At 50.9% G+C, this 27407-nt stretch overlaps 1 protein-coding gene across 4 annotated transcripts in view; it reads right to left on the reverse strand.

Moving 5' to 3' along the window:
* Nucleotides 1-27407, reverse strand: part of SYK (spleen associated tyrosine kinase) — a 94755-nt gene that overhangs the window by 45272 nt on the left and 22076 nt on the right. For all 4 annotated transcript variants that reach the window (XM_014854666.3, XM_014854667.3, XM_070495453.1 and 1 more), the window contains 2 exons: nucleotides 10565-11020; nucleotides 8194-8354 (listed from right to left, as the gene is read on the reverse strand). In XM_014854666.3, coding sequence (XP_014710152.1) covers nucleotides 8194-8354; nucleotides 10565-10978 — 575 coding nt within the window. In that variant the 5' untranslated portion in view covers nucleotides 10979-11020. The remainder of the gene's footprint in view (nucleotides 1-8193; nucleotides 8355-10564; nucleotides 11021-27407) is intronic.

Genomic DNA, 27407 nt, shown 5'->3' on the forward strand with positions numbered 1-27407 from the left:
CTCCACAGCAACTCAGGTAAAACGTTAGTTTCCCCATTTTATCACTGAGTAAACTGAGGCTCAGAGAGATGATGAATTATGTTGTGTGATCACAGAGCTATTAAATAGCCGGGTGTGTCTGACTTGCTGGCCTGAGTTTCTGTACTATCTCACTTAAGTTCCTATACATAGAAGCCGTTTTAAGGTTAACTCTATCTCAACCAGTCAAATTACACACTACTTGAGATGTACTTCACAAACACTCCCTACTGTGTGGTTACAGACCCTCCAAAGAATTCAAGAGATCACTGTTCTTAATGCAGCCTAGGTGGGTATCTGGCATCTGGAACACGTTCAGATGTGGTCCCCAGACCAGCAGCCTCAGTATCACTTGGGAACTTCTTAGAAATGCAAATTCTTGAGCCATAACCCAGACCTAGTGAGTTTAAAAACTCAAAGGAGGGTACCCAGCAATCTGTGCCTTAACCAGCGTCCAGGTGGTGAGCACATGCCCAGAAGTTTGAGAACCATTGCTTACATCCTCTCCTCTGGACTTTGTATTGTCCTGTGGAACCCAACTGAAGGTACATTCATTCTTTATCCTTTCTCCTCATTTCATTCTTTATCCTTTCTCCTCATTTACATTTGTTCCTGGCTCATAGGGAATGCAAGTGTGTACTCTTACAAGCCGTTTCAAAGTCTCTGAGAAGTCTACCATATTGTGAACACTGTATTTTAAGCCACCTTACACTGAGTTGCATTTGCACTGAAAACCATTACTAATACCTATTTCCAAAGCAAGGCATCTGCCATCCAGTCCACCTGGAGAGGGAGAGTGTAGGGCGCTGGCAGAAGGTACTGTTATAATATTCAAGGGTGACAGGTATGCCATCTGGCGTCCCCAAACCAGGTCCACCAAGGCCTACTCCTGGACAGGGACCACACGGCTCCGATTTGCATACCCTGATTCTGAGCGGACACAACTCTTTTCCCTAGAGAGCCAGAGTCATTAACTCTTCCAGCCCCCAGTTGTGTACAGGATGGTGTGCACCCTCCAGGGACCACCTCTGCATGTTGCTCATTGCTTCACCTGCAATAAGAGGCATGAATGAGTGAGTGAAAGTGTGTGTGTGGGGGGGGGGGAGGGAGAGGGAGGGAGGGGTGTAGGGATATGATACGAAAGGATATAGTGTGAGAGAGGGGAAGGAGGAAATAATGAGAGCGTCATGCTCCACCTGGAAATGGCTAAGAAAGAAGAGTGACTCAAAGATTAAAGTGTTTGTTTCTCCTTGCAAGGGCCAGGGGAAGGAAGGGGTGGGGGGGACGACTTGAATTTCAGGTGTAGAGCTCGTACGAGCCTGCCACACAGGGAAATCGATGCTTCCACGGAGGCTGGGAAGGGGCTTGATTGCTGAGGGCCTGCCAGGCAAGCCACGCTCCTCCCTGGGACCTGCTCGGGGGCCTCTGCAGTCTTGTCTCTGCATGTGGGGAGCAGGGGGTCCCTGGGGATGACTTTAACCGACATATTAAAGAGTTGTCATGGGAAAGGAGTGTGTCGAGGGGTCCCAATCATCATGTGTGACAACCACAGGCCAGTGCAATGTGCTACAAGGGATAGAACGCTCTTGTGACCTCAGGACCAGCGAGGCCCACAGGCCACAACTCCCTCCCATCCTCCTCCCTCGCTCCCCAACACGTGTGCCTTTCAGATCATTGAACTTCAGACCTCCTGGGCTTCCCCTCTGCCTCGGTTTCTCACCTTCCCTGCCCTGCCCACATGACTCAGCTCTTGCATGGGCAACACTGTCTCTAGACTTCTGCAAACTGCTATGCCTGACCTAAGGCCTGCCCCAGCCGCCTCTCCCCCTGCAGAACCTTCAGCGTGGCCGCTCTTCCCCACATTCTCCACACTCTGGGGGGCCAGCCAAGAGGTCAGGGTCTTCCTCAGGACCTAACATATCTCACAGATGTGACTGCCCACTGGTTTGGCCCAAGATGCTGGGCGTGGAAGCACCTCCTCCCCATCCCGACAGTCTGCCACCACCCAGGAATCCCTGCTCTCCCGTGATCTCCTCCTTCAACTCCATCACCTCCTATCCCTATGGCAACACTGGCCTGGCACTCACCAGGCATTCCCAAAATAATACATAACACCTGCTGTCAGCACCATGTGACCACCACCTCTTCCACCACTCTCACCTCAGGGCTCCAGCACACCTGCCCCCCGCATGCATCCCGCTCTGGCGTTCCCTCCCTCCTGAGGAGTCCAGGCCTGCCCTTCACCACCTCTTGCCACCTCTTCCATTCCCCTGCTCCACTCTTCTGTCCCAGCTGCCTGGAAAGACCTCAACTTCAGCTAAATCTAATTGGCCAGTTTACTCTAAGGAACATTTGGCAAATCCTACAACGGGCGCATAAATAGGATGACCATCCGGCCTGAGACAGTCCTGTTGCCCCTTGCTGTTCCTCCTGCCATCCCACCAGCGGCCCCCTTTCACTCTCACAGTGTCCCTGCTGGACAATCCATGACATGGTCCACCGCTTAGGATTAGGAGGGACTTCCTGTCTGATCTGACTGCCTCCCCATCGCACAGCTTGTCACTCCAGCCCCCACTCCTGACCAGGCCATGCTCAGTTCATGGGGTTGGTCCCTAAGACTCTGCACCAACTTCCTGCTGCCCGGGAGACTTTCTGTCCCTTCTCTGCTCTCTTCCTCTCACTTCTCAGAGCACAGCTTAAATGTCCCTTTCCCAGAACGATCTCTCCCACTGAGACACTGTTCTGAGCACTGGGGTCCCACCAGTCAAGATGGCGGCTGATCCCTGCGCACACGGCACTCAGAACAAATGGGGACTGACGGATCATAAACAAAGGAACAGAAATAAAATAAAGATAACACTGGATAGTCAACAGGGTCATTAAGTTAGACGGCTGCCCATGATGGATGGAATGAGACCCATCATCGTATGTTACACACTGTGCAGTATGTCTTTCTGACCTGGACATCTTCCTCCCAGACTGTAAACACTGTGCGGGCAGGGACTAAGGCCTATGTTGTCACAGTCTCCATGGCTCCTCTCACAATGCCCGGCATATATCTGGTGGAAGGCACTAATATTTTGTGGGATGAATGACTACTTTTGTAGCTTCTTTTTTTAAACAGCATACTTCTGAAGTCAGAAAGCAGAAACTGGGGTGAACACAGCATTGGTGACTTATTGGTTTGCTGACTCCAACAACTCTGAAATACCACCTTTTCTTTGCAACATTAATTCAACTCTTTGGAGAGCCACCATCTGTGTATTTGAAAGGTCACCTTGAACTCGCTCTTGGCTCTGTAAGATTTGCAAGGACTTGTTAGCCAAAAACGATAAAATATTTACCTGGGTACTAACACAAAGCAAGCAACAATTCCACTTCTACTTCTTTTCTTTAACAGGACATACAACTCTTGGGCTATTTTCATTCTAAGATGCTTTATACGATGAAATGAAGGGCCCAGGCCCTTGCACCTCAGCCGACCTGACGTGCACTTGGGGAGGCATCGTGCACGTGGCTTGAAGCCGCCCGCATGAACCACGGTGGGAGGTGTTCCAGCACGGGAGGCCTACAGTCTGTTGACCACAGCCTGTCCCCATGGCCTTGTCTGGCCCAAGCAGGGCCCAGCAACATGGCCACACGGGCTTAGAACGTTTTGTATGACTGGTAAGAGATATTTAATTACAATCAGAGAAGACTGCTCTTTCTTCCACTCCCACCCCCTTTCCCAAAGTTGACAATGCTCCTAAGACCGCGGGCATTACCAAGAACGAGTTGTGAACCTAGAGGAAGGACTGAGTTTTCATTTTTTTATATATAGAAAATAATATTACCAAATTACTGTCAAGTGAAGAGGTGATCAAACACCGTGCAGTCCAAAAATATAGCAAATAAGAGCTGCAATCGTCACGTGTCAGGCAGTTAAGTAAAAACTTATGTTATTCTAAAAAAATTGCCACATTTTTGGTATTTACCAGCTTTAAAAAATTGTAATTTATTGTGATTTTTCTTCTTATTCTAAAAAAATATATTTTCTTCCTAATTTTGTATTTTTTTTAAAAGAGATTCTCCAAATTGTATCTGTCTTGGATCCCTCCAATCTTGGATCCTTCCTTTGGGGGAGGGGGTACATCATTTTTGGAAAATCAGCTTTGTTTCTCTTTTCTAACAGATTCATTTTCAGTCACACCTGAGCTATGACATTTCTCAGGATGGCAAATGGTGCTGTCACATGAGGCCTCAAATTGCTGATGGGATGTGCCCCCTGCCGAAGACCATGCACTCTGCCTTGGTCCCTGGTGTTGCTCATGAGGCAGACCTCTGAGCCCTACTCCCAGGACCCGGGCGGGCGGCTCCCTGTCCACCCAGTGTTCCCATCTGGCTGGCCAGACCCCAGACACAGACAGGGGGGCCTCAACAACAGGCATTTCTTTCTGGCAGCCCTGGAGGCTGGGAGCCTGAGATCCAGATGCTGGCAGATTCAGTGTCTGGTGAGAGCCCGCTTCCATCTGGCTGTGTGCTCACACGCCTGGCCTCGGTCTGAGCACTCAGAGAGCTCTGGGCTCCTCCTTTTCTTATAAGGCCATAATCCCACCATGGGCCCCACCCTCATCAGCTCATCTAACCCTAGTCACCTACCAAAGACCCCACCTCCAAATACCGTTACACTGGGGGCTGGGGCTTCAACATATGAATCTGGTCGGCGGGGGGACGACACACAAACATCCAGCCAATAACACCAGGTGATGAACAGCCATCTCTAGAAACACCACAGATGACTGTGAGAGGGCAGACCCACACTGTCCGTGTCCTCCGTAAAGAGCCTTGGCGCCCACACGCTTTATTCTCCAAGCACAGTCCAGTCCCTGACGGCTGCCTCCACACAGCCACGCCCTGAACCGTCCTGGCTGAGCCATGCGGACCGGAGACAGGAGGGGGGAGCTGACGTCTCGCACGGAGGCACCTGGCATCACACTTTGCATGGGGAGTGCGGTGGGGCTGGTGGTGGTGGAGTCCCTGGGTCCCTGGATGTGGCCTAAGCCACCGCCTCCCCTCAGCCCAGACACGGCAGGGACCCTGGGCTGCATCCCTCATCTCCCACTTGCCTGACAGCCTTGGCCAAGCTCCCCTGTGGCTAAGTCCTTGTCTGAAAACAAAGGGATTTAGACCCACTAGCAGAAAGGCCCCTTCTGGTTCAGATGTTCTGGATTTCACACCATGCTTCATGAGGAGAGAAAACTGGAATCTGAGCTGGCCAGCGTCCCACAGACACAACCCGTCCTGGTGGCTAGGAGTCTCTGGGGTGTATCTTCTGCACTTTAAACTGCATTAGTAAGGATGCATCACCTCGTCTGGGTCTCAAACTTGTTGAAATACGCTGCCTTTTCATCAGTGTGTTCTGTGGGCAGCAAGAGAGTGTTTTCCCAAGACAGCGGCCTTCTACCCCGAACCAGAATGTAGACCAGACGTTCCAGAAGGAGCTCTGGTGTTTCCACACTTGACCTGCCCGCTGTTCCCTAGATGGGAGCCGCAGGCAGTCAACATCCCCTGTGGGAACCCTTGGCCTTCACTCCTGAGTTCGCTAACGACTCAAAATGCGCTTATATTTACTAAGCTTCTGCAAAGTGCTTGGCGTTGCGCACGGCAGGTGCACAGCCATTAACTGATTTTACATCAAGTTAATGAAGCCCGCTCGGCAGTGGGAATCACGGAGATTCCGTTCTGCTTCTGCCTCGGCCAGCATCTCAGCCTTTCCCGCCCCAGGGAGCTCCCGGCTCAGGCGGGAGACGCAGGCCCAGGGGAGCACCGGGCGCGGGGCATGCAGTGGGCGCCACACGCAGCCCAACCCCATCCAGGAAGGCTGAGAATGGCCTAGTCGGAAGCCGTGAGCAGCCAAGAGTGGGGCTGTCAGCACTGATGGGCGGAGTCAAGCAGTAAGATGAGGAATGGGAAACACAGGGACAAAAGGGGGTCAGTGAGGCTGTTCCCCGAGTACATGCCATGTGCCTGAATTCTGCTTTCCTCCTCGCTGCAGCGCGGGCTGGGGACAGCAAAGGACGCAGGTGGACCACCGCCACCAACGATAGGGGATGTCTGCGAAAGTGAGACACCGAGCCAGCCTCCAGGTCAGGGGCGGAGGCTGCAGGGAGCAGGGCCGCAAGCCAGCACCCCCACCCTCCCTCCAGCAAGCAGACCTGCAGTCCAGTGTCCGGCAGAGACAGGACCCCGAGGTCACCATAGCAGAATGGACACCACACGTCAGCTTACATACACGGAAGCGCACAGTGTGGCCTCCGCACTGGCGCACTGTTGAACCCCTGTCTCTTTCCTACACCCAGCCACCTGAACGTCACCCGACGGTGGATGGACCCACTCACCCAAAGCGAAGTGCCCCCAATGCCAGACCCTCCGAGCACGGCACCCACACGTGCAGTTCCCTCGCCTGGATGGCTTCCTACTGCCTCGGGGCTCTGCTGCATCCATTCCTTCCTCATCCCCCCCACAAAACAGAAACCCGGCCCCAGCCACGCAGGCTTGTTCCTGCCTTACTTGCACCGACCTGCCGTGAGCTCTGCTCACTCGGGGGGTCTGCTGTCCACCCAGAGGTGGGCTTGGAGGGAGGTGCTGGGTGGCTCGGGCCTCCATCTCCAACGCCCAGAACGGTGTCAGCATTCGGTGCCTCACACAACCATGGACATCAGGAAATGCTGGTCCGTGGATGGACAAGCCATTTCAATGACAGGGAAGCAGGCAGGGGACACACTCTTCGGGGAAACCTGCATGAAGCCTGAGAAGAGCAGTGGGGAAGGAACCCCAGCTCGCGGGCTCAGCTGCCCAGGCTGGGGTTCCCTGCCATAGCCCGGTCTGTCTCCACAGGGAGCGGGCGGCTGTGCCCGGAGCAGGAGGCCAAACCAGGGGACGGTGGGGCCTCGCTGCTGGGATCATCAATTTGGGGCTGACAACACAAGACGCCACATGCACCATCCCACAACCTCTGTGTTGGAAACTATTCCTAAGAAGATGGTAAAAGTCCAAACCTCAGGGGAAAATGAGCTGACAGGTGCCACACGGAGGAAAAAACGCACCCCCCTCCAACCCCCAAGGATTTCTATGGGCAGCTGCGACTGCCTGCTACACCGTTGCTCCAGTCACTGCTGTGCCAGCCCGGGCGGCTCTGTACTTGATTTCAGGACCACTTTTTAAAAAAGAGTATTGTGTTTAAGATTATTTCTTAAGTAACAAGTATTATGGTAAAGTCAGAGGAAAATTCTTTAAACACATGGATACTCAGAGAGCACTCTTCTATTTCCAGGAAGTTTGCAAAGTGAGCTGCATGTGACTCTGCATCCCTGAGGATGGGGCTGCATCGCTGTTCGTAGGCGTCCAAGGCAAGAATGGAGCGGTTGTCCTCTGAGGTACCCTGTCAGCATCTCTGGAGGGTCACTGAGCAGTGATGACAGGTGAGTGTGCCCCTCCTGAGCACCACTGCGGCCCCTTGGCCGCAGCACCTCAGGGGAGTAAGGTTGACACCTGCCCACAACGGTGCCCTACCTTCTCCTGACCGCTGACCCCGCCTGAGGTGGCCTGCATCTCTGGGACCTCTAGTCCTGGGGCCCAGTGACCACTAAGGATAACGATGAACAGTGCTCGGGACACAGACCTCATTTCTGAGACAGTGGGGCTGAAGTCTGCAAACCTGCTCATGCTCAAACGCCTGCCTGACCTTCCCGGTGAGCTCGCCTCAGCAAGTTTTCTCTAACATCCACTCCAATGGCACTTAGTTCCAAATGAAGACAGAAGTCAGGTCTGAGACCTCAGGGCAACCAGGAGCGAGCATGCAGTGATGTCCTCAGTCCAGATGGATAGACACAGACACTGCCACACTTCCTGTATTTGCCATTAAAAGAAGAATATGTGGCTGAACAACATTTCCTTTAAATTACGTCCCTCAGTGCCCAAGAGGAGTGTTCACCTTGGGGTCAGACTGGGTAAAACAAATGCTGAATTATAGGTAACAGCTTCAATTAGAAATGTCTTTACGGCAGGCCAACACGCGCGTCAGATGACAGCGTGTGACCCCTTCCCGGGGTCTTGGGAGTCCAGTAATGGAAAGGCTCCATTACTCCAAATGGTCCAGCAGGAAGTAGGAGGTGAAGGGAAAGACACAATACTTACAGAAATTTCCCATTTATCTTGGATCCTATCAGGACGACTTGCTCAGATTCATCCCGAGAGATTTTTCCATGGAACCAGGGCATCTTTTCGTGGGCCGTGGTGGCGATCAGCTTCTCCAGCTGAGGTTTCTGGCTGATAATGGCCTGCTCCAGAGCTTCACCCTGCCAGCAGGAGAGCAGAGTGATACTCAGTAAAAATGAAAAAAAAGACACAGAAATCATTTCCAATCTGTGCTAAGTCCTGACATGGTAAAATACAATCTAATTTATTTGTTGGTTGGTTGGTTGGTTGGTTGGTTGGTTGGTTCATTCATTCATTCATCTTTCATTCAATAAATAAAGCCAATAAGATCTTATACATTATTTAAATACCTTCAAGTGTATAAATAACAAAATCTAATTTAGAATACAGAGAGTGGCCTTAAAGCCAGACAGGGCTTTAGAAACCATCTGGCATAATCCATGAGGTCTAGAGAGTCGGCCTCCTGCTCTTCAGATCAGCTGTCTGCTAGTACTGATTGGCCTGTATTTGAGCCCAATCATTTAACAACAATTAAGAAGCCTTAAGATGTGTGCAATCCAGGAGACACACGTTTTCCGTCTGCCCCTACAAGGCTTCACACCAAGCGCTTGCACACGCTGCTGCCTGGAACTGCAGATGTGACCACAGAAGGTGGAGGAGGTGAACCCTGACAATGCAGAAATGACAATGCAGAAAACAAAATGGCGAGAGGGCTGGACAGCTGGGTGAATTCACATGCTCCTTGTTCTCAGTGGGAGAGAAATCGGTGTTTTCAACAGTAGTAAATGAAGACCCAGTGTCTGGTTATTTGAAGCTATAAAAAGAATCAGAAGAAGTAAAACTAAAGCTATAAGCAACCTAAAGCAGGCGGTGGGAGGGAGGAGGGCAGACGGGGGGGAAGGTGAGTATGGGAATGCTGTCATCTTCACAGATGGCGTGAAAACAAACGCAGACAGGTCACACACCAGAGACGCATCCGAAATGAACTGAGCAGAGGTCAAAAGTGAACCAGTGTAGAATACTACTTGGTCATAACAAAGAATGGACCAGGGACAGTGCGGTGACACAGCTGAGTCAGAAACGCACAATGCCGAGTAAAGAAGCCAGTCCAGAAAGGCTACTGCTGTGTGAGTCTATTTGTCCACAACATTCTGGAAAATGCAAAGCTTCAGGGACAGCAGTCAGATGAGGGGCTGGCAGCGGCTGGGGGGTGGGTGTGCGGGTGCTTAAAGGGTGATGGGACACTGCATGTCTTGATTGGGGTGGGGGCCACATGATGCCACGTGCTCGTCAAAAATCACAGCACTGTACACCCAAGAAGGATGAATTTTATGGTGTGTAAATTCTGCCTCCATAAATCTGATTTATCTGACTTAGAGTAAAAGAATAGTCTAAGACATATCCAATAAATGCTAATGAAAAACGCTCAACACCAAGTATTAATATCTGTCTGCAAGGTTGAATTTAGTGCAGAACGTGTTAAAGGAGTAAAAGAAGTCGCCGTATGCAATCCTCAGAAAGCCCATACTGCCTTACACCTGTACGTGTCAGAGAAGGCAGAAAAACGCATGAAGCAAACAACCAGGAGACGCAGGAGAAATGGCTGAACACATAACTCCAAGCAGGAGACTGTCCACCAGCCTGTTGCCTCCTGACATCAAAAGCTGTTGAGAGTGTGGCAGGAATGTAAGTTGTCACAACCTCTGGGACCTTTCTGGATGACAACTTCTCGATGCATCCAAATTAAACACACACTTCCTTCACTGGGGCACACCCAACCTTTGAGGGTTATCCTACAGATATTGCATAAAAGCTTAGAAGGATCGGTAGAGAAGTATGTACTAGCAGCGTTATTTGTAAACAATGGAAGTGCCCCTCACTAGGTGCTTGTTAAATAAATTATGGTGCGTAGGAGGGAGTATCAGGTAACCAATAACAGGCTGGTGACGCTATGTGTGTGCTGACATGGAGAGTTCTGCAAGAGACGTTACGAAGCTATGAAACCCAGTGCCACTCAGTATACATTGCCTGACTCCCTAGGTAAATATAAAACAGGGGATGGCTGGATGCCTCTCTGAAAGGGCCCAGCAAGACTGGGGACAGTGGTTTCCTGGGGTGGAGAAACCCACATCACTGGCACAAAGCACCCCACCCTCTCAAGTGTGGCCACAGAGGAGGCAAGGCTGACTTCTTGGAGTGAGGCAGGTTTTAGGTAAGTTAGTGACTAGGGAGATGGCTGCTTATCCGAGGCACCACCTCGTGGCTGTGCATGGAACTGGGGTGCCTGTGGAATTCCAGGGCCCCAGAGCACACAAGACCGTGCATGGCAGCGGGACCAGCTGCAGCCCACCTGCAGGTTCCATGTCTGTTTCACGTATTCCCTAATGAGGTTCTCCTTCAGGTCCTCAAAGGGTCCCGTCTTGGGCTGCACCCCGGGCGGCCGGTTGAAGGGCTTCGTGAGGAGGCAGACGAGGCCATCCGACTCCTGGGAGTGGTAGTGGCAGAGCTCGGCGGGGCTGCTGTGCGTCCTGCCGCCCGCAATGGCGTACGTCCCATTCAGCTCCCGCTCGATGGTGTAGTGGTGCGCCTTCCTCCCGTGCGCCACCGACAGGGCGAAGCCGCCCAGGTAATTGCGGCTCTGGCGCAGCAGGTAGAGCCCATCGCTCATGCCCCCCTGGACCAGGTAGTCTTCTGCCTCCTCCCGGGTGATGTTGCCAAAGAAGAAGGGCAGGTTGTTGGCGCCGTCGGCCGTGCCTCCAGCCATGCCTGCGCCTTCCCCTCACGGGCGAGGGCACACGGTGTCCGCCTGGGCAAGACAAAGACGGGACATGGGTCAGGATCTGAGCAGCAAGAACAGGTGTCCAACCACCAACCCCCCAGAAGTGGAGACAAGTCCTTCCATCAGGGGGACGCTCTTCCCTCTTGGGACCTGGGTATAGATCCCTAACGTGCTGTCTTCCTTTCTAATCACACAATCATTAGATTTCCAAACACATCCTCTCAATATTGCACCCAAAAATGGACTATTGGGTCAACATGACCAAATGAACCAATTTTTTTTTTGGTGGGGACAGAGAATTCCAAGAGACACACTAAAAAGAGAATCCCACTGCACACAGGGCTGAGGAGCCGGCCCCGATGGTCAGCAGGCACCCAGGGCGGGACCCAGACAAGCTGACGTGCAGCGTGCTCTCCCGGTGGAGACAGTTGTGAAGGATGCCTGCTGTAGTCAGAAGTACTTGCAGTGAAGACATTACTGAACGCTCTTCTGCCTGACGTTGGGGGTCTGCTGTGCCTAGTCCTACGCTGCAGTTAGAGCCAGAGAACCAATGGGGTAGCCACGCGTACACACCACGTAAAACCGTGATGATGGTTCCCATGGCCTCTCCACCCCTGGTTGGCAGACAGGACTGACAAGCCACTGCCCTGAGGCATGAAGAGTGACATCCTCCCAGAGCCCCTGGTCGGCCCACTGTCCCCTCCCTGCTTCCTCCAGACCACTTCCTGACACCCGCCAGGCACCATCCACGTGGCTGATGTTAAAGAAATACTGCAGGTTCCACATTTGGTGAGGATACTTCTAGCACTAAACACACACACACACTCAGAAGGGGAGAGTGAAGGCAGTGGACGCACTTTTAATAGGGAGAATGTTTTCCCTCTGTCGTGGCTGTAGATGAGAAGGATGTATACTACCAGTCCAAAAGTATCTAAAGAGGTGTGCATTTTGACCAAAAGGGGCTTGTCATCGATGGAAAATTATCTACATGACTCCATCTGTGCACCTCGGGAGAAAAGTGCATGTCCCGTTGTGTTACACACACAGTCACACACGGAAACACACAGAGATACACACCACACACACAGAGACACAGATGTACATAGAAACACACAGAGACAGAGACAAAGACACACAGAGACACAGACACACAGAAACAAACACAGAGACACGGACACACACATAAACGCACAAACACAGACACACTTATAGTCACACGCAGACACACACACACAACCGTGTGAAACAGCCTCTTCTCAATATGAATTATCCTACAAGTGGCTGTAAAACATATGAATACATGTCTGACAGAGGCAACAGACTTTTCTCTCGGCAATACTGCCTAATAAGTTCTCCCAAGTGAGCCCCTAATAAGACGAGTTCTTTTATAATTTGATGGTACAAACAATTTTCTTGTTTACCCTACTTACCATCGACTACCAATGACTAATTTACCTTTGCTCAAATTTCTATAAATTCATATGTCAGCAAGGTGTTTTTTTCCTTTTTTAAGTGCAGTCTCCACATTTGCTCTTAAGTCTAAGAATGCTACTGACAAAAAGACATCTCTGGAAAGACAGTGGGCTGATGTGTCTTCGGGAAAGGATATTTCTCCTCTTTTTTCCTCTCGGGCTGACCCTTCCATGATGCTTGTGTTGCAGCTTCGGCCCCAGCCCAGCCCCCCACCCCCATACAGCCAGGGCGCTAACGCCCCTTCTCACACTCTGCTCTGTTCCTGCAACGGGCCTTCGAGGGCCTCAGTCATCAGCTGTGAGCCCCACCTGCGTCTCCAGCTTGTCTCCCCTGCAGCCTAGTGCTTGTCAAACCGCCCTGTGCATGCACATCACCCTGGGCGTGGTTAAAACGCAGGGACCTGCAGCCTGCAGAGCCGACAATCTCGGTGATGCTGATGGTACACCCCCGCATCGCACCAGAGGCGAAGATGTCCACGTGCTGCCTGATTGCCTTCCCCAGCCAGGAACCCGGGAGTCCTTCTGGGGCCCCTTCTCTCAGGCTTGTTTTCCTTTCTGTCCGTATCCATTACCAGTCTGCTGTAACGCATCGCCCCCAGCTGCAGGGCTGTAAGCACCGCTGGCCTGCTGCCTGCATCGCCTCCCTCCTAGTCATCCTCCGCCCACCCTGTCCTGTGGCCCCACAGTTCCCGGCAGCACGGCCCTGTCCCTCCCTGCCTGTCAGCCTCATTCATGGCAGGCCCGCTGGACCACACCCAGGGGTGCCCCAGCTCTCCCTCTCCAGTGTTCTTGCTCACACGCTCTCTGCTTTGGGGTGCACTGTCTTGCAGGCCTGCCTCAGACACACTTCACTGTCAGCTGTTCCTACACTCAGGACCCCTTACCTGGCTGCTGCCCACCTTTGGCCTCAATTAAAACCATAAGTCTTCAAGGACAATATTTTAAACGTTGAATATTTTTTAATATATAAATCTTAACAACACAACTATCATTTTTAAAAGTCATCAGTTTGCCACTAATATCTACATCGGTACTGGCCCTCTGCTGTGAATCCCATATCGAAGGGGACGTGACACCAGACAGGGCGTGAGGAGGCAGCCTGTGAGGCCTGGTCCCCAGACACAGGCCAGGATGCTCCCGTACGGCTCTGACGGTCCATTCTGGCTCATCCACAAGCAGGTGGCACCTTTCGGCTTCCCCGGGAGGGCAAGGGCCTGGCTGTGCTCCATGTCAGCAGCGCCACGGCCATGGCCCTTTTCTGAGGGTGTGATTTCCTGCGCTGAGGTGACACTGGGTGCGGGCAAGGGGAAGATGCTTTTGGCTGGTGGTGGCGGCGGTGATTCTAACAGTAGAAATGGTTTATTGCAAGGACAGCTTAGGGCACATTCTCAGGCTATTTAACTTGGGGATCAACTACATCTGGGATGCCCTGTTGGTGCCTTCTCAGGACTGGCTCCCACTGGCACCCACCTAGGGCCTTCTCCAACTTACTCGACACAACACAGGCCATGGTGACGGACGGTCACCTCCGTTCCAGCTGCCGTCCACAGAGCCTTGTCACCACAGCGCTGCTCTCAGCCTTGTTTTTCAGATGCGAGCTGTCACTCACTAGGGCAAATCCTGAGTTCCGCCCTTGCACTCGGCCTTAGTCTGGGCCACAGCTGCCATCCCAAAACTCCTATCACCGTTGAGACAGGTGCAGACAGTGGCTCCCCGACTGTGCACTTTCCTCCACACCCATCAACTCGCCACCTACCCCCAGCCCCCGGCCCTCGCTTACAGGTGCTGCTTACATCTGCCTTTCCCTCGGAACCCAGGGGAAGTCTGCAGCTCAGACTCTTGTTTAACACCCACCGGGATAATTTTCTCCTCCACGGTGCCTAGAACTCGCTACCTTTTTTTTTCCATTTCAACATTCCCAGTTATTTTTCTCCATGTGTGAAACCACCTTATTCAAAAGCTCAAAACTGAGAAACAAAAGAGGGCTTTGGTCACCACAGACCAGGCCCCCCAGCTCCGCCCAAGCTCCACCAGCCCCTCAGCCTTTCACATCTGCACAGGTAGCTTTCCAGTAAGGTGAGGCCAGATGAGTTCCTCAAAACCCTGCACATCACTTGCTCTTGGGGGCCTTTGTACGACATAGATTAAATGTGCACCTCGTAATATGGGAGCGTTTTATGACATGAAGTAATGTCGTGTGATGCCGGGGGCAGGAGACCCCTGTTCCCGGTTAATTTTTCTGCACAGCTTATCTCCGTAGACAACGATCCCTTAACACACCGTAACTTACTGCTGAATTTGATTCTCATCCCAGTCCTCCTACCAGAGAGCCAGCTCTGGGAGGCGAGAATCGGTGCCTTTGTTCACTGCCCTATCTCGGCGCCCGGGACAGTTCCTGGCGCACGGCAGAAGGTCAAAAATATTTGTTGATTAATAGGTATTATTAAGTGAAAGCAGACTTCCAAATAAAGCATACAGAGCAATCCAGTTTTGTTCACAAAGGTTATATGAATGTACATACGTAATAATATACACACGAGAGCGACAAAGAAGGAGGGAAAGTCTGAAGGAATGGCGGGTAGAACAGAAGGGCCTGGGGCGGTTTTACTGACTTCTTTTGTTTTTACTGTTGAAGCCTCTGCACTGCTCCTCTGCTCGTCCACCTACCGTCGTCCGCTCAGTCTTCACTCCTGCACTCCACATACCTGCTCTTGCCAATGTCACCAACCTCTGGCCCTCTTTTGCTTGACCTCCTGGCAGCCCCAGACGCAGCCCACGTCGGTTGGTCCATCTCCGCTCCTTGTTGACCCCCTCTCCCCTCCCTGGCTCCTGCCTTCACTTAATCTCCAACCCAGCGCTGGGTCTTTCGCTGCATCTTCTCCCTCCACATGGACCCCCGCTACCAACGACCTGCCTGCCCACGGACCCCGGGTTCTCCTCTTTCCACTGAGCTCCTGATCCTATCGCTGCTTTCCTGACGTTTCCACCTGAGAGTCTAACAGGGAGCTCAACCTTCACATGCCCAAAACTGGGCTTCCGGAAGATTGTTCATGCTCACGCCTCCTGCAGCCCCTCCTAACCGAGCAAATGACATCGGCTCCAACCAGTGGCTCCAGACAAGACCTTAGAAACTTTCAGGATTCCTCCCTGTGACTCATCTGGCACATCTAATCCACTGGGTCAGAAAAGAAGGTGTTTCCTATCAGATGCGTCCATCCCACGATGGAACGAGTTCCCTTAGGAAGTGAGCTCCATGCAGGGACCGGCTCCATTGGGGGCTGCGGAATCTAGAAGGAGGTTGGGCCAGCTGGTCTCCAGGGATCTCGCATCAGTTTTCCTCTAAACATATGCCAAAGCCATGACTTCTCACAGTCTCCCCTGATGGTACCCTGGTGGAAGGCCCACCACCTCTCAGATGGGAGTCTTCTTCCTGTCCACCTGGCCCTCCTTGTGGTCCACTGCCTACACAGCAGGCAGGCAGACATTGGTAAGCCATCTCCCCTTCCCTGTCACATCCCAAACTCTGTACCCCAGCCTCCGAGGTCTGCTTGGTTTGGCTGGAGCCCTCTGACCTCACCTTGCCCACTGACGCCAGCGCTCACCATCCCCAGCCACTCGGCCCTTCTTCCTGTCCTGATGTGTGAGGACTTTTCCTGTCCTGGCCATGGCACTTTCCCCTGGCTGGTTTCCTCCTTCTCAGGCCTGTGGTCTCAGCTCATGTCACCTCCTCAGACGGGTGTAGGCTGATGGCCGAGTCCAGGGTGACTTCAGGTCCCCCTTTATCTCACAAAAGGGGCTCATTTCCTTTACCGTGTTCACCACAAGCTGCCTCTCTGGCCCTAAATTGGAAGCTCTAAGGTCTGGAAGTGTTGACCTGCATCCCCGACACTTAGGGGCCTCCCAGGGGCTCGCAGAATCTCTGTTAAATAGCAACATGCTGATCGGTCCCTTTTGGAGTTTCCATAGTGAACACACACGGCTTTCGTAACAAACTCTCAATGCACAGCTGCTGTTCCGCCCGGGTGGAGAGCACAGTGCCGGAGGCAAAGAACCCAGGAGATCCCAACCTCCTTCTGGATTCCCCAGCCCCCCATAGAGCACAGTATCTGCATGGAGCTCACGGCTGCCTAAGAAGACCTGTTCCAGAGTGAGACGGACGCACCTGGGAGCAAAGGCTTTCTCGGTTGACTCCCTGCCTCTCCTCCCTCTGCCCACAGACACAGAATACTTGCAGTTCTGCTGCCCCAGAACAGCGAGCAAACACACACAGCTCTGCTCCAAGTTCGTGCATCCCCCCTCACCGGACATTATTTCTAGAGCGTACATTATCCTGGTCACTGGGCCCCACACAATTCCATTCTGCCCAGGACCCTCCTAAAGTGCAGCTGGCTTTGAGGCCGCCACTCCCGGGATCCAAACACCCTCATACACGGGCCCCTCCTGGGTGTGTGCTTGGTTGTTCATAAATGCCGCCATGGGTGGCCTCAGCTCTCCAGCATCCACGCTGGGCTTCTGGCTAATGAAAAACTTCCCTTTTCACCTGCAGTCAAATCCCCCACCCTTGATTTACATACCAAGACGGCTGCACTACCCCTCACACTGTTGCGGTTGGCTTCACCCATTTCCATCTGTCACCTCTCATTATGTTAGCTCCGGGTTTCTCAACCTCAGCACCCCTGACATTTGGGCTTGATCCTTCTCTGTGGCGGGGGCTGTCTTGTCCATTATAGGCTGGTTAACAGCATCCCTGGCCTCCACATTAACGCCAGTAGCACCTCCCATCCCCAGTTGTGACAAGCCCAAACCATCTCCAGACACTGCCAAATGTTCCCTGGGAGCAGTGTCCCCAGATGTGCCCTGATTGGAAACCAGTGTGTTAGCTGTCTTGGCCTGCCCATAAATCTGATGCATTCCTGCCCTTGCTCTAGCATCTTTGCCAACAAATTAGACGTTCCAATATCTCTTATCTAATTTATTACAGTCATCACTCTGAGCAACAGACAGGAAGGGTGGAAGGGCGTGGAGCCCAGCGGAGGCAAGCAGGCACCAGCCCTGGAGGCAAGAGCTGGGGGTGCAGAGCAGAGACCGAGAGTCAGGAGGGCTGGCATCCCATCCCAGCTCGCGTGACCCACACGAGTGCAGCAGTTCTACACCTGTGAAAGGCAGGACAGCACTACCAAAGTTGCTGTAACTTGTCACGGCCATAATGGAGAGTGTGGAGGGATGCCCATGGCAACTGGTACCTCGAGTGTGGGGGCTCTGAATCGAAAAGAGAAGGACTGGGTCATGGTGGGATGCTGAAGAGAGGCACTGGCAGCCTGCACTTGGAAGGAGAGACCAAGCGCACGCGTGCATGTGTGTGCACACCCCCCCCCCCCAGCCCCAGATAGGTACACTCCCACGAGGATAATGGAGAACCAGAGACATGTTTTCTTACCTCAAAATCCTGCCTTGTGCCAGTCTGGCTTCATCCTGCATTCAGCGCACTCTGAGGGGTCACCTCTAGAAAAGAGCCTATTTCTTCTCTGGGTCTGATTCTCCCTGGTCCTCCCCCAGGAGCCCCTCCAGCGGCCCTCCCGGAGCCTGCAGAAATGATTCTTGTGACTGACGACGGGCCCCATCCTAGCCAACTAGCATCCTCATGCCTCCCGCAGCTTTTTCTTAAGCTGTACTGGGTCCTTTTGCACTTCCTAACGTGGTGCCATCCCCCCTTCCAACTAGACTCTCATGGTCCACATCCGTCGTCCCAGACCTAAGGTTGCCTGCACAACCTTTGCCCTTTAAAATGCATTCAGCCTGGAAAATATCACTTATGTGGTTCTATCTTATCAAGTGGCAATTTCAAAGATTAAGAGGGATAGCTCATGCTTGCCATCATAAACACAAGGTTTTAAGATAACATTTGGCTAATTGAAAAAACAGTCGTGTTTCTGGGGGCAGGCTGAGGGGAAAATTAGGTACAGATGCTCACACCAGACTAGTGGCTGAGAAAGCTGTCAGGACCCCACGCTCTGGGAGGAGGAAATTCGGTCCCCTGCAGAGGAACAGCCCGAGTGAAGTCAGCATGACGAAGGGAGCTGAGCTCTGCATGCCCACCTGGCGCCTGCCCACCCCACTCTTTGACCCGCCTCAGCTTTATAACCTTCTAGTTTTTCCTTTGCTCTGTCCCCAAAGCCATTAGTATAGACACCGCATTAGGGTAAGAATATTTGCCATTTTGTTCCCTGCTGTCTAGAGCACAGGCCACCCTAAGAACAGGTCTCACCCAGCAAAGTTTGGTGGAGGGTTAGCATGTTCATGTGACACGGCCCTTCTGATCTCACTTCCTGGTACCCACACCCTGTGCAGCCCCTCCCACCCTGATGGAGGGCCGGCTGCCCGCGACAGCGTGGGATGCCCGAGCCCAGCCCACAGAGGCCCTTACAGCTTCCCCAACCTCTGGTTTCTGGATAGCTCTCTCTGTGGGGAGCCAGATGCCATGTCACGAGGATGCTCAAGCATCTCTTTGGGAAGATGAGGCCTCTAGCCAACAGCCAGCATCAACTCGCCAGCCCAGAGGGAGCCACCGTGGAAGAGGGTCCTCCAGCCCTCATGGAGCCTTCCAATGATGCAGCCCATCTGACCGAAGCCTCGTGGGAGACCCTGAGCCAAGCTGAGCCACTTCAAATTCCTGACCCACAGACATGATGGGAGATAAGACATGATCATCGTTGTTTAAAGCCACTAAGTTCAGGTTAATCTGTTACATAGGAACAGATAACTACACAGCCTGCGGAACAGGGTCAAGGGAGAGACGCAGAGGTGATGAAAAAACATTTAAGTGACTAGCTGACAAACAAGGCCCCAAAATCTGGGGAGAGAGAAGGTAAGCAGAGGCTGTACTCTGGCAGCATCAGAATCAAACTTTCTGGTACGAGGAAGGAGGAGGAGGTCAACCTCGAGGGTCAGGAAGGAGGGAGCTGGGTTACACGTGCCCAGGGTGCACCTGGACACTGCTGCCTCACCGTCTTCCTTTATCTCCTCTTCCACCTGGGGAGATGCCCAGAGGCATGGCCCCCACGCCCAGCAAGGCTCACAACACCCGAGCCCAGGAAGCAGGATCAGGGACAGATCCCCAAGTTCAGACTAATTTACTGTCACTGACAACACTGCAGCTCAGCAGCCTTCACAGTCATTTCTTTCTCCTCCCTCCATTTCAGCAATACTACCACTCTTGGTTCTGTCCTCTTCACCTTATGCATGAGAAAAGGAGAATCAATTCTCATTATTCGCGGTAGTTATGTTCCATCAGGTTGCCATGAACCATGACTTTTCCAGTACTGAACCGTGGCTCCTGGGGAAAGACAGTTAGCTTCCGGTGAGCCTCTGGTCATGACATTTTTGTCAACTGATCAATATATAACCTTGTTGTATGTGTGTTTCTATTCACAGACACCTTATTTAACATGTATTGTTGATTCACGCACACTGAGCTCATGGCCAACAGCGCTATAACTCATCCTGGACGAAGCTCATCTAACACACATACTCTCTCCATGAGCCCAGCACAGCCTTCTCGCCCTTGGGAACAGTAGGCAGTGCTGGGCACTATGCTTGGGGCCATTCAGACAGCAAAATCACCCACAAAACCCACAAAAAATGCAAAGAACATGGCACGGAATAGACAACGGGATGGACCCTTCTTTGCAGTATGAGCTGAGACATGGGCAGAGCATGGTCTGTTTGACGTGGGCTGAGAACGGAGATGTTGGGTGACTCACAATTCTCACCACTTTGCCCACGTCCACAAACGAGTGCACAAGTGCACTGAGTATGGACGTGGGGGGCTGCAAAAACATTTTATCCAGAAGGGAGATTCACAAATGCGGAATCTGTGAACAATGAGGATCGACTGTATGTGATTTTCATCTACTCTCCACCGACCTCATTGATAAAGATACACAATTTTGCTCAGCATAAGACTACTCTTAAATGTATTATCCTTGTTCTCTAAATCTGTGTGCATTTCAGTGTTTTTAAAAGCTTTCTGTTTTTTAAAGATTGGCACCTGAGCTAACAACTGTTGCCAATCTTCCGTTTTTTCTCTCTCTCTGCTATTTCTCTCCAAATCCCCCCAGTACATAGTTGTATATTTTCTTTTAGCTGTGGGTCCTTCTAGTTGTGGCGTGTGGGACGACCTAATGAGTGGTGCCATGTCTGCGCCCAGAACTCGAACCAGTGAAACCCCAGGGTGCCAAAGTGGAGTGCATGAACTTAACCACTCAGCCATGGGGCCGGCCCCCATTTCAGTGTTTTTAAACTTGGCGTGGAACCAGAAGAGGTAGCTTACGCCTTTGTACCTCTTTTTTTAAACTCTATCTGTCTTGGTTACTGGAGGCCCAGACATGTGATTCAAGGCTTCTGCTTTTCTTCAGACCCATCGACCCATGGCTCCTGCAGGTGCAGCCCGTTCAACCTTCTGTAGCGACCGTGCTTCCAACAGTGCGCGGCACGTTACGGTGGCTGATTTCGCATCACTGGGCCCCGGAGACCCCCATATAACATGGACTGAGGTGGCGGTGGCAGAAGTAAAGAGCACTCTGGGGAAACAACATGTGGGGACAACTTCTGCCATAGCTCTACCATGTAGGGGAACAAAATCAGGAAGATGCACAAAGGTATCCCGGCGTATCACGCTCAAAGCCGCACGGCCGCGCAAGCACCTCAATGCAAAGCAGCCCTGTTAAAATTGCCTGGGTATTTCCTCTGCAGCTTGAAGCTGAGAAAATTAAGTGTCAGAACTTGAGTAAAAGGAAAAAGTTCATCTGTGGGTTCGGTTAATTTTCATAAGAAAGCGGAAAGAGCCTGGCTTCGAGGGAGAATGGATCTTCATGGGCCGATCAGGGACTGGCTGAGTAGTTACAGAGAAGTGACCAGGCAGAGGGACACACAACGAGACCACCCCTAACAGCACCAGCCCGCCCTTGACGGGTCTGCAAAGGGCCATGGGGGCTGCCTTCTGTGGCAGGACGCCCTCGAGCCAAAGAAGACTCATGAACACAGACCTGTGGCCGAAACATGGAGAAACAGAGCGCATGGCGCCCGGCCGGGGTTGGCATTAGTGGGAAAGCACAGGGAGTCTCTTAGGATATAGAGACACACATTCCAGAACAAAAAGTAAATCTGAGGCTGGAGAACATGACTTTACTGACTCTGAGGCATAGAGGGGATGTTCGAATACTTGGAAACATCATTCAAACCTTCCCAACTGAGTTCTCGTGCTGCAGCTTCAGAACTCGAGTCTTGAAGATACATCCAGTAAAGACTGACGTGTCTCAGCCAACGCCAGGGCATTTTCAGGCTCCACAAGAAAGATTCAAGAATCTCTTTTCTATGTCCATCAAATAATTCTCCTTCAACAGAATTAGCACAATTCACGGACATTATGCCTTGATGTCAACATAAATGGTGACTCAATATATTTGGTTATGAATAATCAACCAACCCAACAAACGAATTTAACTTTGAAATACAAATTGTTTATTCATTCAGTACGTGTACTGAGCATCTACTATGAGCAAGTCGTTTTGTCGGGTGCCGTGTGGGACAGAAGGTGAACCCTGCCTCCCGACAGCACGCAGGCAGGAGTGGCTGGTGGGAGGAGGGGTCTGCCTCAGGGGCGCCCCTCTCATCCCCAGCACTGTCAGAATCCTGGGTCCCTCTGTCTACACCTCTCCTTGCCGCTCAGTGTGAATGGCCAAAGCCACTTGTAGTTCAGCTTGTTGGTGGGAGCTCTTGCTCACCAATGCCCGTTGCTTCCTGAGTGTGGCCCTCAGAGCCCCACCCCAGACTCAGCTCTGGAAATGGGGGTCCCATCCCAGCTCAGGGTTACAGCACAGAGATTCGAAATCTAGATTTTAAACAGCTTCCCTGGCGATTTTCAAGCACACTAACATTTGAGAACCTCTGCCCCAATCCAATATTTCACTCCCCAAGTGACACTGGCAGAGAGTAAAGCAAGTTGACCACATCCACTTCTAGGATCTAGGGGGGAAAGGAGTCAGGGGGTGGGTCGAAACCGGGCCCACAGGGGAGATGGCTACTCCTGTACCATTTCTCCACCCAGGCCCTGCATCCCTCACAAAGTGTGCTCACGATGAGCAAGAGGGATGCATGCACGAGGGCACACGAGGGACTGGCTATTAAAAAGAGAACTAGCTGCAGTGAAGAACCAGTGAACAGCGGGTCACACCCACGGTGTCACTGCATGATGTCCCTCTCGCTCTCTTGAGCAGAAGAGGAAGGGTGGGGTTGCAGCCAGTGGGCTGAGGCCTGGGATGACCCTGAGTGGGTCCCAGGACGTGGCTCCAGTGAATCTCACCCACTGTGTCCCAAAAGCCACCTCATCACTCACTCTCCTCTGGACAAGGTAACAGGCAGGAGAGCTCAGACTGAAAGCGGCTGATAGCTCTCACTGGCCTTCTCTTCACAGGGGCAGACCACACAGGGAGACGGACAGGCGGCAAAGTCACCGAGCTCCCCTGGTCCTGCTCCAGATGACCCTCCAAGGCCCTTTGCTCTCAGAGAACAGAGGCTCCAGGAAGGCCCGGGTCACCTCACAGAGACTTGCTTCTCCTTCTGCTCCGTGGGTGCCTTGTTAGGGTCTGCAGCTTCCAGGCACTGCTGTATGGCCCCATCCCTCCACCGCAGCCACACAGCCTTTCCAGGGACCCTGCAGCTGCTGGAGGAACCAAAACACCTGATCTAAACAAAAAGGGAGTACTGAAGGGGGATTAAGAAATCTACAGAAAGTTATACTGAATACATATAAGAAAATCACCATCATTTTTTTCAAGTCAGTTAAAGAATAATCATGGGTGACTCATGACTGCAAAATACTACAGAAGCTTATGATAGTGTCCTTAGATTTCACAGACCTGTGACACAAATATACCCAATGCGTGAAGTAGATGGCAGAAGGGGAAAGTTGGTTTGGCCACATGGTAATTGCGGCAAGAACCAGGACGGCAAAAGGCTGACTCCCCAGCTCTTAGCCTGTGTTCAGCGGGATAGTGCCAGCTGCAGAGGAGAGAAGACACACAAGCAGACACGAACTCATCCAAACTGAGTAGAGTGTCCTTTCTCTGGACACCCACAGCGGGTAGAGAGTTCTGAGGTCACGGTTTCTGAATGTACTTGATTCCTACACATTCACCTACCCTCCTTTCCTGGATTCAAACACTGGTCTGGGATCAGAAGCCCAGGACAACATGGAGTGTGGGAAGGAAAAAAGCCCACAAAAATGGAGAGAAGTATTTTGAAAAGAGAATAGCGGAAATGGAGAGAAAGCAGCAGGCAAGCCCCTGCGAGCCGGAGCACTTCCTCTGCCGCGTCTGTAATTAGGCAAGTGGCCTCTCCTCCAGTGCGAACGTGCAAAACCAGCAGAAAGCAGAAGCGCAGCTCCCCGAGGAAGCGGCGTCTTCTAACTGCACATTCAAATGAAGCAAAACCCCAAGGACACGGGTCCCACCAAAACAGGCTCGCGTCTAAGAGCGCCAGCCAGGAAACACACTTTCCCAGGAGATCTCCCTAAATAAACTGGGTCTTGAATCGCCAGGTAGGGCATACGAGAATTTTCTTCGTTATTTTACATTAAGGAAAAATCAACCCTAGGACACTATAAGCATCCAATTCTACCAGAAGATGGACTGAATAGGAAAGGAATCCTAGAAAAGGCTTCACCAGAGACCTCAAGATGCAAACTCAGGGCCAGGGGCTGGCGAGGCTGAGCAGCCATGGTCTTGACGGCACAAAGGCTGAGGTGCAGGGTCAGAGCAGGTGTGCCCCCTCTCCCTGACCCTGATCCCACATCTCCTGGCAAACAGCCACTTGTGGTCCCAGCAGGAGACACAACTTAGAGACGGGCTCTGGTGAGGTCCCTCCAGTGAGATTGGAGATGCCCCTTCATCATCTCCCATTACTCATCTAGCATCTACCACTACTCTATGAAGTAAGCAGACTTTTGAATTCCTCATTCCAGGCTGACATCTCCCACATTTGGAAAAGGAGCAGGGGGAACCCCAGCCGGGCTTCACTCAGAGACACCACTGGAGATTCAAGATGGAGAGACACGATCTCCAGTACCTGAAGGTGGAATGAGCCTGGTGGATAAGTTTACTGGGGTGAGGCTAGGAGACTCACAAAGATGTGTTCAGAAAAGTAACAACAGCCAATCTACACCAAAAACCTGCAAAAATGACAGCTCTATGCAAAAAGCATTACCATTTTACAGATGATAAACTTGAGTTACAAAGAGTTTAGGTACACATCGTTATTGCAGGCCAGGATGTCCCTGAGAACGATGATGACAAAGATGACAAGGATGGAAGCAAGCAGCAGCTACTCCATGAGCACTCATTCACAGGGCATCGGCTGACCTGCACAGCATCCCCACAGGTAGTGGCTGCCGTTACCCACAGTTCACAGAGCTGGACATCGGGCTCAGGAAGGTCAGTTACTTCCAGAAGAACACACAAGGAGTAGGTGGTGGAGCCATCTACTTAATTTTAATTCACCTTTGTTTAGATGTGTGTGATAATTTGATGCATGGCTGGTTCCCCAACGAGGGTAGAGATTGTGTCTACTTCTCTCTTTTACTTTTTACTTTTTAAATAACTTTTAATTTAGAATGTGTTTAGATTTACAGAAAAATTGCAAAGCTAGTGGAGAGTTTCCATATACCCCACACCCAGTTTCCCCTGTTGTTAACATCTTACATGACTATGGTATATTTCTCCCCATTAGTGAGCTGAGAGTGACCCATTATTATTAACTAAAGCCCATACTTTATTACTTTCTTTGGATTTCCTTAGTTTTTACCTAATGTCTTTGTTTCTCTTCCAGGACCCCCATCCCCCAAGATACCACATTGTATTTGGCACCTGTTGGTTCTCACAGGTTCTCAGACTTTCCTTGTTTTCGATGACCTTGACGGCTTTGAGGAATACTGGTCAGAAATGTTATAGAATGTTCCTCAACTGGGGTTTGTCTGATGTTTTTCTCACAGTTATTAGACTGGGGTTATGTGTTTTTTAGGGAGGAAGCGCATGGGGTGAAGTGCCATTCTCTTCACATTTGACCAAGGGTGCATGCTAGCGACACGACCTGTTGCTGTTGATGTGAATTTTGACACCCGCCCAAGGTGGTGTTTCTGAGGTCAGGTTTCTCCACTGCCAACTTGCTCCCCTGCCCCATCTGCTTTCCACCCCATCCTCATCGGAAGGCAGAAACCCCGCGTGGCCCGCACTTCAAGAGAGGGGGTATGTTCCACCTCCGGGAGGGTGGGGTCGCTACTGCAACTGTTTGGAATTCTTCTGCAGAGTAGACTTGTCTCCCCTCCCCGTTATTTATATGTTCAACCATTTATTTATGTAAGAAGGATTCGAGGACATTTGTTTTATACATTGGGTTATAAATCCAATACGACTTAATTTTGTTGCTCAAATTGTCCCAGCTTGGCCATTGTGACCACTTTCAGCTGGCTTCTGTGTCCTTTTGACACACCTCTATCATTGTGTTTGTTTTTGTTTTTTGTGCACTTCTTTACTTCTGGCACCACGAGATACTCCAGACTTATCCTATATATTTCTTGCTCCGGTCCTGGAATCCATCACATCTCTATTCTTTTTATTGGAAAATGGTCATAGAAACCAAGATCTGAGACGAGGTGTGCTCATTGCTACTATGGTGTCATTGTTTCCAGTCCTTTTCCAATGACAGAGCAAGGAGATATATGTGTCCACTTAACCTGTGTGTGTGCACAGCTAAGGTATTTCTATACGTATCCATCTGTAGCTATATTAATGTAAACATGAGCTCACACTGATGTCTCCATGCCTCTGCTTCTATTTTCCGGAAGAGAAAATTGTTGAAAATTGGTATAATTTCTTCCTTAACTGTAGGGCATAATTCACCAATGAAACCATCTGAGCATGGTGCTATTTAGGGGGAAGGCTATTAATTATCAAATTAAGTTGAAAAGACATAGAGTTATTCAGGTATTTTTCCTTCTGTGAGTTTCTGTAGTTTGTGTCTTTCAAGTATTTGTCTATTTCACCTAAGTTATCACATTTCTGAGTATAGAGTTGTTCACAGGGTTCCATTATCGTCCTTTGATGTCCACAGCCTCAGTAGTGATGACCTCTCTTCTATTTCTATCATTGGTAATTTGTGTTTTCTCTTTTTTTCCTATTTACCTTGGCTAAAAGTTTATTGATTTTATTGATCTTTTCAAAGCACAAGCTTTGGGTTTTGTTGATCTTCTCTATGGTTTCCTGTTTTCAGTTTCAAGGATTTCTGCTCTAATCTTAATTATTTATTTTCTTCTTCCTGCTTTAGGCTTAATTTGCTCTTCTTTCTGCAGTTTTCTAAGATGGAAGCCCAGGCTATTGATTTTATATCTTCCTGTATCTAAGATACGCACTTAATGCTGTAAATATCCTTTTAAGCACTGCTTTTGCTGCATCCCACAAATTGGTAAGTTGTATTTTCATTGTTATTCAGTTCAAAATATTTTAAAATTTCAGACTTTTTTGATCAGAGGTTATTTAGAAGTCTGTTTAATTTCCAAATATTTGGGGATGTTACAGCTTTCTTTCTGTTACTGATTTCTAGTTCAGTTCCACTGTGCTCAGAGAACATAATTTGTACGATCTTTTATTGTTTTAAGTTTGTTAACATATATTTTCTAAGAATGTACTCCGTCTTGGTGAATGTTCCATCTGGGCTTGAGAAGAATGTGTGTTTTTCTGTTGTTGGATTGAATACTTTATGAAGGTCAACAGATCAAGTTATTGACAGTGCTGCTCAGGTTCTTTATAACCTTATTGATCTTCTATCTCCTTACTCTAACAAATACTGACAGAGGGTGATGGCAATCTCCAATTTTAATAGTAGACGTCTAT

The sequence above is a fragment of the Equus asinus genome, chromosome 23 (assembly GCF_041296235.1).
Source record: "Equus asinus isolate D_3611 breed Donkey chromosome 23, EquAss-T2T_v2, whole genome shotgun sequence".
Taxonomy (NCBI): Eukaryota; Metazoa; Chordata; class Mammalia; order Perissodactyla; family Equidae; genus Equus; species Equus asinus.